General features: G+C 37.9%; 1 protein-coding gene across 6 annotated transcripts; it reads left to right on the plus strand.

Annotated features, from left to right (window-relative positions):
* Positions 1-76: 76 nt before the first annotated feature.
* On the plus strand, positions 77-12,755 carry zc3h14 (zinc finger CCCH-type containing 14). Of its 6 annotated transcripts, none has more exons than XM_073856380.1 (17): positions 77-241; positions 733-775; positions 1,587-1,701; positions 2,995-3,035; positions 3,119-3,281; positions 3,358-3,685; positions 4,171-4,328; positions 4,425-4,522; positions 4,610-4,738; positions 8,010-8,087; positions 9,361-9,520; positions 9,605-9,810; positions 9,885-10,021; positions 10,238-10,376; positions 10,456-10,535; positions 12,330-12,436; positions 12,532-12,755. In XM_073856380.1, exons 1-17 carry the CDS (start codon positions 206-208, stop codon positions 12,533-12,535), a joined length of 2,022 nt encoding a protein of 673 aa, XP_073712481.1. In that variant the 5' UTR covers positions 77-205; the 3' UTR covers positions 12,536-12,755. The 6 variants fall into 6 exon arrangements, with proteins under 6 accessions (XP_073712481.1, XP_073712483.1, XP_073712484.1 ...); XM_073856382.1 differs by having other exon boundaries at positions 10,459-10,535; XM_073856383.1 differs by having other exon boundaries at positions 3,361-3,685.
* The last annotated feature ends 42 nt before the right edge of the window (positions 12,756-12,797 follow it).

Consider the following 12,797-nt stretch of genomic DNA (forward strand, 5'->3'; position numbering starts at 1 on the left):
CTATTAATATTATTTTTATTGTTATTATTGATATTAAAAATTAAGATAATTTTATTTTAAAATCCTATCGACCGAGCATGCGCAGTGTCAACAGATACGCTCATCACGAGGCCTAGCAGTCGTTTAACTCTTCCGTCTTCTGTCTTTAATGTTTTAATTCTTGTAGTAATCTCCCGATTCGGGGAACACCGCGAGGCTACAAAATATGGAGATCGGAACTGAAATTAGCAAGAAAATACGGGCAAAACATTATAATCCGTAACGTTTAAAAAGTCTTAAGCGTGCTATCCTTGTTACAGCTGTTTAAATGTTTGTCTGCTGTAAAAGTGTGCTTGTTTACTATTGGTTGTCTATGTCGTGTATAAGGTTTGTTTATCAATTGCGTTATTAAGTATGTTTGGTGTATTTGTGCTCTTAGTGTAACTTATATGGGATGTTTATGATCGTTACTAACACAAAGTCCCTCGCTATTGCTTGAAGGACTTGTGTGCACTACTTGTGAGTACAGCGTATGCTGTGTTTGTGTGATTATGGTAATCACTTAATACCATAGTTGTGTGCAGCAGAGTAGCATGGTATTACCATCTGACGCTGTCACTTTTACCATGCTACCTGATACAATCTTTTTAAGGGTTATTTTAGTGACGGGGGTCTGTATGTCTCCCAGTAGTCATGTTTCACTGGAGATTAGGTTATTTGTCTTCTATAATGATGTCATTTCCTGTTTTTAAGGCCGCTATCAAAGGAAAGTTGCAGGAGCTTGGAGCTTATGTGGGTAAGATATCACATCAGTTTACATTAAACACAAGACTGTTGCTCAAATATTCATGATTTGGTGTTTTATATATTTATCATATAAATATAGTATAAATCCTTTTTTAATTAAGAGCCAATCAGGCTGACATATACAGCTGCATTTGTAAATGTTGAACAAAAATAAATCAGGTCCGGTTTTTCTGTAGGGGTGAAATGTAATGAAAATAAGTCCATATTTTACTCGCCTTCAAGCCAGCCTATGTGTAAATGAATTTCTTCATTAAGCAAAACACAATCAGAAAGGTATATTAAATTATATCCTTGCTTTTTATAATGGAATTGGATAGTGTTCCATTTTTAAAGCTACAGTAGCACACCCATCCATCAAAAACTAATCTATAAGGTTATCAAATGTCTTTCAAAGTGAAGCAGTGGGTTTTTGTAACATTGGGTCAGAGGTCAGCCTTCCACCTGACCTCAACTCGATCGTGAACACATATGTGACTGTAAGTTTATAAAGTTTGCAATATAAATGTTTCCTTACAAATACCCATCACTTCACCTCAGAAGACATTAATAACTTTATGAATAAGTGTTGCACTTTTTGGAGCTTTAAAAATTGGGGAATATCCAATGCCATTATAAAACTGAGAAAGATTTTGGTTTTTGGCTAAAAGAAGAAAGTCATATACGTCTAGGATTGCTTAAGGATGTGTAATATATGGGATAATTAAATTTTTGCATGAAATCTCAGTTTAAATTTTAGCTGCTTTGTTATTGGTGTTTAATACATAGATCAGATTAAACATGTTACTGTGTTCCTGTATCAGATGAGGAGCTTCCAGACTACATTATGGTCATGGTGGCCAATAAGAAAAACCCACAGCAGATGGCAGATGACCTGACCTTGTTTCTGGGCAACAATACCATTACGTTCACTGTATGGTAGGTCACAGTTTGCTTTTCTGAATGGTTTTCCGGTTGGTTGACATGAATGTTTTATAAACCATGCCTGGTTATATATTTCATGCCATATCACAACACTTTATAGATATTTTATACTAGTTCACCACAAATCTAGCCTGATATGTACATATGCATGATTTATATCTCCGTGGCGGACCTGCTATGCTTAGCTCCGCGTAGCCTGACACCTCTCTAAAAATGTACACATTAATTCTACGTGGACCGCAAGCGCTGTGATTGGTCTGCTAAAACCCCTCCCTCAGGTCAAAACATATTTGCATCAAATTTCCTCATACGCACATACACACAAATACTAAGCAAACTGCATTTGTAATTGCACGTCATCACGAACAAAAATGCAGAAGAATAAATTAGCCTATAGGTCAGCGACATAACGGTTTGGAAAGATGGGAAATCTTTTTAAAAAACTTATTTTAAAAGCATGCATCAGGTGTATTTCAATGCACATAGTGCAAAAAGTTAAGACTGAATGGACCTGAAAATGTCAAATGGTGTAACCGGCAATTGCGGCAAAGAATGAGAAATATTAAATATTTTTTCCACCCTGATGGCAGGTAACATAATCATTTAAAAAAATCATTTTAAAATGTCATTTTATTAGTTATTTTTAAATATTTTAAATTAGTTTTAAATAAGTTTTTGTAATATTTGTTCAGACATATGCTGTAATCAGCTCTGTTTTCTAAATATTTTTTGACAAATTATGTAAAAATGTATGTAAAAAAATAATTTTACACTAAACTAGATGATTATATTTTATTTAACATTTTTTATGAATATATTTATATTTTCATTTAAAAAAATACTAGTTACACCAATTGACAAAGACTGGTTACACCACATTGACATTTTTGCAATTATCCCCCAAATATTCTTTCAAAATGAAATAAAAACTAGAAATTTTAGACTTGGTCTTCAAAAAAAGAGAATGTATGCAAGTAATCTGCAATTTTTTTTATTTTAACCCTTTTAATTGAACCATATGGACACAAAATAGTTAACGTCACATCATTGACCCCTATATATGTACTAAAGGGATATAAGTACATTTTGACATCCTTTACATTATTTAGTTTGTTTTCTTTGTTGTTTATTTGTTTTTCTTATGCACAAATAAAGTAATATTGAATCTTAAAATGCAGATGTAACTTAGTTATTTCGAGTGTCCTATATTTTTTTGAATTAAAGTTAAGCTTTGTAGCAAAAAGCTTTTTGGAAAAAAAATGCAAGTAAATGTTTTTTTTTTTGTAGGTTACATGGTGTATTGAACAAACTGAGATCAGTTGCAGTTGGTATGTTTCATATTGCTGACCTTGTTTACACTTACACGTGTTTTATGCGGTTATTAGATATATTAATTATTTTATATCTTTAGCAGAGCCCACACCGCTCCACCCATCCGCTCCTCACGTGGACATAAATGTCCCGACAGCAAATGAAAAGAGGGGGGAGGAGCCTCGCGCTCTCGCTGTGTCCAGCTCCCGCTCCGATAAGGTGGAGGGACGGGTTTCTAGCTCCGCCCACGAGCACCATGACAGGTAACAAATTTAGTTTCTTTTTTGATTTGTACTGGTATTTTTACTATCCCTTGTTCGATCAAACTAATGTTTGTAGGAGAGGCTCTTCTGAAAGGCCCTCTAGACTCACATCCACAGTCAAACCTCTGGTCGAAGCGTCAGCTGAAGCTGTGATTGACATCAAGCCTGACCTGGACGATGACCTCATCGGCTATGACCCGCTGGATCACGGCTTGGGCTTGACCACCAGCAACACGCGAGCATTATACAGTCGCTCGGCTGCAGAGCGATCACGGCCGGCGGTGGAGTTATCGGGCCAGGGACGAAACGCAGAAGCTTACAGGTCATCAGATGTCATTAGAAGTCAGGAAAGGTCGAGCTCCAGCTATGGGCGGGGCTACAGGAGCTCAGCAGAAAGTAGCAGGGTGAGACGCTATGTAATGTAAACAAAAAAGCTATCATTTGGCTTAATAAATGTCAACAGGGTTTTGTAAAGCTACATAAACGATATAAGGGTATAAAAATAAGGAAGCGTTTCCTTTAAAACTGGTTATTTTAAGCAGTATGTGCCAAGGTCACAAGTGGTCTGGATAAGATTTTTTCCTTCCCCATTTTAAAACCGGTAGCTTCTGCTATTCAGTCATGTTGTTATTTCTGGTTTCATCGTCAGCAGTTTCCCTGCCGTCTGCTTTTTTTAACTTTCTCAGCACCTCATGTTTGTACATTTACATATTATATTTATGCATCTAGCAGACACTTTTATCCAAAGACTTGCGGTATATTAAAGACATTTATATCGGTGTCTGGGAATGAAAACCATGACCTTTGCAGTGCTTACACAATGCTTTACCAATTGAGCTACGGTAACACAATGCACTCACGTGGTTTGGTTTTGTTATTGTTGTGGCAGGAGTCCCGAAAGCGAAAAGCCCCCATGGCCAGTTCGGTGTTTCGGGTCCACAAAGGTCATGACCGCAGGCAGGAGAGTGAAGATCTGGAGGAAGATGAAGATGACGAGGACTATGGTCTTGCCAGCAAAGTGTCACTGCCAGCTAAACCAGAACGCAAGTGCGTCCTCATGCAAAGAAAACCTTTTTATGCAAATCAAGAATAGATTTATTAGTACTGACAGGAGTTGGCGTATGTGTGTTGGTTTCTCCACAGGCCTTCACTTCCATTGGCCAAACAAGCTAACAAAAATCTCATCCTCAAAGCCATCTCAGAAGCTCAGGAATCCATCAACAAGACCACTGCATATGCAGGTTAAAACATTAACATTTAATAATACAAGCAGTAATACTAGTTTTATAACATGACTCATTTGGATTTGATCTCTTTTATCGTTTTAGTTCCCCAGCGACAGACGGTACCCGTAGCACCACGGACGCGTTCCACCAGCGACGAGCTCAATAATGCTGCCATCCGATTGGTCCAGGAGCATCTGCAGGCACTCGCACCTCAGGAAACATTGCACAACAGTGAGTATCACGTAGTATTGATGTATTGTTGGTAGAGCCCGACCGATTTATCGTTTTGCCGATTTTATCGGCCGATATGAGCATGTCGCAGATATATCTGTATCGGCGTATAAGCCGCAGATATGCGCCGATATGAACGTTTGTTACAGAACACATTAAATGCATTTGAAAGATGTAAGTACTTGTTTGTCCAGCAGAGTGCGCCATACTGGTTGCTAATGGCGACCCAGATCACTCACTGTAGTGACACCAGCCAATCCCCCACCCCCTTCACTTCAGTCAGTCAGTCTCTCAGTTCAGGTGGCTGCAGTCACGCAGTGTCTTCTTCACAACATTTTTACACCTGGTATTAAGACGCGCTTTGGTCGATTGGATTATAAATGGACAAGAGAGACGCATTCCCGCTTACATTTGGTGTTTTTAATCCGTCTCTTTGTCGACTTGCGAGTTAAAACGCAAGCGGGAGAAATGACGCGAGACGGAGAAATGACACGTTTAAACTACGCGCAGCCGTGCACTTATATAACACTATATGAGATTACTGCTGCTTGTGTTGTTAGTTAACACGCTCATTTCAGAGCAATTGATTCAATAAGCTCGCGCAACTCTACACCCTTGCTAAATAAAAGAGGCGGAGCGAAGACGCATTAGTTTTATTAAAGTCTGAAGTTTGCACGGAACCTTGGATTTGTGTTATAAAAACGTTGTGCACAACATTAAACATAGTGTACATTAGTATGTGCTCCGTCAAGCATTGTCTTCGTAACTGTGAGTGGCTAACTAATTTGTGAAGTACACAACTTACTGTAAAGCTAATAATCAATGACTTCATAAGTTTCTATTTATAACGTTATTCTCGTCAAAACTGCAAATGATGCAAGTTTTATGTATTTTGTTCTCTTTGTGTTTTAAAGTTATTTATAATAAGTAAAGTTTACTGTTTGGTGCACTGATATCCAACTAATTTTGGATAATAAAGTTTATTGTTAACTTCTTGCCTATAGTACATATCTTTGTCACATCAATATAAGTGTTGGATCACCACATTTGTGAGTGATCACCACATTTGTGAGTGATCATTGCATTGCATTGTATTTATTCATAGTATATTATGTTAAAGTATATAGTGTATTCTATGTACAGTACTTTAGTATAATATACTGTAGTATACATGGGCGGAAATCCCGGGGGGGTCGGGGGGGACAGGACCCCCCCTATCTGAGGGTTGTCCCCCCCTAAAATATCATTAGAATATGAATTGAAAATAATTTAATGATTTATAATACTTAAAATAGTTGTGTAAGAAGTGAAACAATACAAATGCAAACGGAGCAACAACAAAAAAACGTTTTAAACATTTTGATTCCCCCTCCCTTGCCTCACAGTGGTTTGGTCCACTGCCCACGCCCCTTTTACCTCATAACCGAACCACAGTCCGGTGGTAGAGAAGTGTACGGAGCCGACGCGTTAATCAGCTATATACAATACAACGTTTCCCATCACTTATCAGTTTATCCTCATATGTTTTAAAACTGGACTATGTTGACATATAAACATGAACATATTTCGTTTTCTGAGAACAGAAGCAGATTAACGATCAAGAAAACATTTTTATGCATTCATGCAGAGGTGAGGCAGAGCTGAAAGTAACACATTACATTTACTCACCTTGCTGTAACTGAGTTTTTTGTGTACTTTTACTTTGAGTAGTTTTTAAAATCTGTACTTTACTTTTAAGTATGTTTAAAGTATTGTAGGTTACTTCGCTACATGTTAAATCATATCCGTTACTGAGTAAAAATAAATAAAAAAGTAAGGTGATAATACGCGCCACGGTCGGTTGATTGATTGATGGGCGGGGGAACGCGCAAAAAGAACCATGGAGAGGGACAAGACAGGCGCGGGTTAATGCAGACCCTCAATTCAATTCTTATGAAAGAAACCCCTGGCCATTGACGCAAAGCGATTGTTTCATTCAATTAGGGTTCATGCTCTTGAGTACGGAGTTTGAGAATTGCCGACCGGGTTTTAGCCGCTAATTTGCACGATGCGTTTTTAATACATGCGCATTATCTTCCGAGGTCTAGCAGCTTCGCGTCAAGTCAAACAACTTAAGAACGTCCTCGAGAATGCGCAGATCATTAGACATTGCAGAGAGAGAGAGAGAGCGCGAGAGAGATAGATTGAAAGACATCAGGTACACAGGTCTGCGAGCTAATAAACGTGTAAAGGATGTATAGTGTATAGCCATGGCACTCATCTCATTATATGCTCATTTATGTATATAGTTTAATAACAATGTATGTTACCAGCAATACATCAATTACAACCTTCATATAATGATTGTATTTACTAGCTGCTGACCTCATATTATTTTTGCTTCAAAAGTGCATAACTCACCTGTAAAAATCATTAAATAATTCCATAAATGTTTCTTAGTTATAAAAAAGCTTTTTATTTTATTAACATTTGTTATTGAACTTTAATTGTAGAGATGTTTACAATTAAAAACATAGTTTGAGATGTATATATACTTCCTTTGTGAACTATACTAGAAACCTCTCCCCGCTGTAAAAAAGTAACTCTTAAAATTAAAATGACTTACTTTTTACTTGAGTAGATTTTTAGACCAGTAACTTTACTTTTACTTAAGTAAAATATTATTAAAGTAACTTTACTCTTACTTAAGTAGAATATTCATATGTATTAAAATTAAATTTGCGTCCGTTCATAGAGAAAGAGAAATGTTTTCTTTCTGTACCCATTTCCTTGCAAGTACAATTTTGCCTGTATTATTGGTGTCCCCTTCAAAAATTGTTCTTGAAAAATGTTATGTTTATTGTCCCCCCCAACATTTAGATGAGATTTTCGCCCCTGGTAGTATATACTGAACTATAATGTACACAAAGAATATCGGCCGATATATCGTTATCGGTCTTTTTTTACTCCCTAATATCTGTATCGGCATCGGCCCGAAAAAACGCATATCGGTCGGGCTCTAATTGTTGGGTACCTGTTGGCTTTGTACAACACTTCTCATATTCTCGTTGAATAAAAGCATCCAGCTAAAATTCAAGCTATAAAAGCTTTATAATATTCATAGCTCTGGATTAATGCTTAGAAAATTATAGCACACCTATTTTTTTAGCAAGATGAGGTACATGCTGGGAAAAAGTTAATTTGAATAATTTGTAAAACTTAAATCTGAATAACTTGCCAAACACCACTCATAAAATAATATAATAATCATCTCTCTCTTTGTGATTTGCAGCACAGTCCAGAGCTTTATCTTCTCGTCTGCAGCTTGATATCCCACAGGAGGAAGTCAGAGAGCATCCGGATGAATACGGTAAGTGGTTGGTTGGTTGTTGACCGGGTCCTTGAAAGTTTGTGAATCTGGGGGGAAAATTAAAGGCCCTGGGAAGTTTTTTAAAATATACATACATAGATACAGGTCATTGAAAGTGCTTGAATCTATTTTATGCAAGAAAATCCATATTATTCCCTGTGTAGTGTAGGATATTATCATAAAAATTCTAGACTTTTTAAGCACACGTGCTAAACTGTTTGCTTTACATTAGGGCTGCACGATTTGGGTAATTTTTCCCATTGCGGTTATTGATGATAAAATTGCGATGTGCGATTGCGATTATACTAAATGGTATCATGAGTCAACTTGATGGGTTTTAAGGAAAATCCACACACAGTTTAGCTCCAATTTGTATTTGGAAAACTAGAAATGTTTTCGTATTGCCACGTGATGTAGCAACTGCTCAGTGTCAGTAATCCTAAATCCAAAATACCGCCATAAAACAGACAGAGGTTTTTTTTAGCTACCAGATCACTGTCAACCTCCTCTGCATCCATCTTCGCTCTGGTATAAGTGACGACGCACACCACACACGTGCATGCCACACGTGCACTGCCTTTTTTGTTCATTTTTCTTTCTTTTTTTAAACAGCAAGGAAAATCATCAAACTGTTATCAGAAAATATGTGTCAACAAGTCCACACATTTATTTATTTAATATAATTGCAACATTTTGCTGTCATATAATTGCACAGGCTGACATCGCAATTGCGATTGCGATGCGATTAATTGTGCAGCACTACTTTACATGCTTATATCTTCTGTATGCAAATGTTGATTCATACCAAAATGCTTTTTTGCATAGTTGTGTTTCATACTTGAAAACGTCTCGGGTTATGTATGTAACTGTTGTTCCCTAAAGGGAACGAGACGCTGCATCTCCCTTGCCATACTTCCTGCGTCCCTGTAACGCCGTCTTTGACAATATTTTAGATAGCGACATACTTCCTGGCTCCCGCGTCACCCTGTCTTTGTCGTTAAGTCTCATCATTGGTTGAATTTGATATACACATTCAGACGCACTTACCCCTGGAGGCATCCCCAAAGTGTCACCGCAGTGACGCAGCGCGAGTTCCCTCAAAAGGGAACTGTAACAATGTATCGTAAAAGGTATCACGATGTAACCTTGCTCTCACTTGAAATGTGTCCTTGAATGTAGGGGTATTGGATCTGAATTTGAGGGTATTGGATCTAGAGGTGAAAATGACATACTGCGCTTTTAATGATGTTTTGATTCATTTTTTTTTACACAGAGCTTCAGGTTTTAGAGGCTGCGAGAGTCAAAGCTCTTGATACTCGTTCTTTCATCATGAGAAAGCCAGAGCTCGATCAGAGTCCACCAATCAGGAGCCGACTCGGCACCATCACTCAGAGTGAAGACCCGCCCACCGCATCTCGAATGGTGCAGGCCAGGTATCCTGTTTGCATCATGAACATCCCAATAAATTTTGATCCACATAATCAACGATACATCAACGCACTCGTGTCTTCCTTTAGAGAAAAACCAGAGGTCACGGGTGGAGCCAGTCCAAAGTTCATAGTGACATTGGATGGAGTTCCAAGTCCTTTAGCCAGTCGCTCAGACCAGGAGATGGAGACTGAGGAGGAGTTCAGCGCGACTTCTGACCTTCGAGAAAATAACAAACCTAAACCTGCTGTCCACCTTAGGCTTGGCACCGAGCTCCTTAAAGCTGATGCTGACGGTAAGAGGAATATCAACAGATGTCATGGAAAAGAGGGTCATGTGACTAGATTCTCACAGGAATCTCATTTGCAGATGGAGAGATGGATGACGTTGAAGACATGGATGTAGATCCAAATCAGACTAAAAGACAGAAAATGTCAGAACGCTGTAAGTTCTGGCCTGCATGCAAGAGTGGAGACAAGTGTTTGTACCATCATCCCGTCACACAGTGCAAGTAAGAAACACACACAACATGCACAAATTAAGGATAGAAAAGTGCAGAAATGGCTGTAGGCACGTGCGTTTTTCTTTTAACTGATAATATTAATCAGAAATAAAACGGTTCAGTTAGCGTTTAACCACATTGGCTGTATAGTAGTCTGAAATTGTCCTTTTGCAAATCATTAATGTGTCAACCAGTCATGTTTTTTGTGTATCTGTTCTCTTGCAAAATGTTCCCCAGCTGTAAGTTTGGCGATAAATGTTTGTTCATTCATCCAAACTGTAAATTCGATGCAAAGTGTACCAAAGTGGATTGTCCGTTCACACACGTGAGCCCTCGAGGTCACAACCCCACAAGAGCAGGTGTGTGTGTAATGAAGTAAAAATATACAGGAAAGTATTTAAAAGATCCATTTTGATTAGGATTTTTCCTCTGATTCAGCAGCTCCAGCTCCATCTAGTAGCACGTGCCGGTTTTTCCCAGAGTGTAAAAAAGTGGACTGTCCTTTCTATCACCCAAAAGTAAGTTTGAACTCTTTCATATTCTTGTTTATCTTTTTAGTCTTTGATTAAAGTGTAATAGCAATAGTCATTTAAAGGCACCTTAACTCTTTTTCCCACCACGGCTTTAAAAAAAGCTGTCAGCCAGCTTCAGTATTTTTTATGCCTTTCAGAAGATTTTCTTCTTTAAATATATAACGAAACAATATATCAAATGAAATGATAGACCCTCTGTAAACAAAAAACAAAAACTGGTTCATCCTATCTTCAATTGTTCTCTTTTATCACCTCTCAAATATGGTTAGGTTTCTATAAAAATACCAACTTTTATAATTGCATTTTTGTAAAGGATTTTTGTTAGAAATCAGATTCATAACGACGATCAATACATACACTTGAGTATTTCCTGTTTTTGGATCAGTGGATGCTTACGTGTTTTATAAGTTGGGTGGGAGTGCCACCTAGTGGATAAAAGTGGAAATATGGATTGCTGTAAAAACTCGTCATTGGCAGGGAAGCGTTTTCTCTTAATTGACGAAATGAATCATCAACGGCGGGGAAAGAGTTAATAGAGTGCCGCAGGGATGACGTATTGTTGAAGGCAAAACCTGGGAAACAAGTTAGCATTTAAGCAAATATGTTGCGTTTACACCAGCCGCGGTAGAGGCGGCAAAAACGCGTTATTCACGCGTAGTTGGACACTTTAACATTTGAGTTTACTCGCTTAAAAGCCGCGCATGAAATTCTAGTAATTCGAGACATTCACGCGGACATAGGAGGAGCTTCTGCGACTCTGCTCGCTTCCTGTAATCACGTCACTACTACAACAAGGTCCTGATTGGTTAACACAGCGCGGAAATCCGCCGAAGTTCAGATTTTTCAAGGATACCTAATCGCGTCTTTGCATTGACTTAGCATGTAAATCACCCGCGCTTGCCGCCTCTATCGCAGCTGGTGTAAACGCAGCATTACGCTTCCATCATCTTAAAGTCAGTTTTTTTTTTTTTTTTGGAGGTTTGGTTAAATGCTTTAAGATCTTGGGTTAATATAAGCCCAGGATATTTTTATGTTTTATTCTACGACATAAAACACATTAGTGACTTTTTAAAGCTTTAACGTGTCTATAAAAGGGTGGTTGCTAACATTCTAAGTTGCTACATCGGACTACAGACTTTGTCTGGGACTTTAAACGTCATCCCAAAAACAGCGCAACATGGGCACAATTCCCAACAAAGATTCATCCACAGAGGATTTTTTTAAAGGGGAACATGTCTTTATTTAACACATTTCAAGTTTGAAAGGGCTGTTGGTTGGAAGCTTGGTGATGAAGATGTTGATGTCGAGAGACCGTGGTTTAGTTCGCTTGTAGACTACGGATAGCTATTTAATTCTAGTAAACGCATTTAGACTTCAAAATTCATAGAAGTTTAACCCTAGCCCTATTATTTACGATAATCCAGAAGTCTATGCGAAAAATGAATGGCCTTTTGGGTAAGGGAACCAATGTCCTGTTAAATTCCGAATTGGCCTAAAAATTACGCCATTGCTAAGGGACTCATTTTTGTATGGTGACCTGTAGTGGTAAAAAAAATGACACATTGTGCCTTTAATGCTGGTTGATGTCATGATGGTTCTGCTCTATGCTTATTTTCTTGTTAAATATTGTTTAGCTCTGAAATATTTAAGTAAATCGGTCACAAGTAAGTTAATCTAATTTCAAGATTTTATGAGAAGATGCATTAAATCTGCTTTAGATTGGTTTGACAAATGATTGTATTAAAACTAATATTTAGTCATTATTTCTATCTTGTGTAGCCGTGTAGATTTGCAGCACATTGTAAGCGTGCCGGCTGTACCTTTTATCATCCAACCGCAGCAGTGCCGCCCAGAAGTGCTCTGAAATGGACAAAATCACAAAGCAGGTACCACAAATCCATCTCAAGTATCATTACTGCTGTAAGGAGTGTGCATTTTGTTTCAGTTAACATCATTGATGTTTCTATCTCTTTACTTGCAGCTGAAATGTGAACGTCGCATCACTGAATGTTCAGCCCTGAGCTATCGAATGATTTTTACTCTCACACAGAGCTTCCTTTCTTTCCTGTGACGTTATGATCCAGAATTTGTTTTGTGCTTTTCTTTTTTTGATGAATTTTTAAAACAAGTCATTTTATAAACTGTAGCTCTCTCTGAGCCATTTGCCAAATGTCTTTGGTGGATTAAAGACAAACAGTACACACATATATGTTGCCTTGCCTTCTATACATCTATACAATTTCAATA

This window comes from Misgurnus anguillicaudatus, chromosome 18, assembly GCF_027580225.2.
Source record: "Misgurnus anguillicaudatus chromosome 18, ASM2758022v2, whole genome shotgun sequence".
NCBI lineage: Eukaryota > Metazoa > Chordata > Actinopteri > Cypriniformes > Cobitidae > Misgurnus > Misgurnus anguillicaudatus.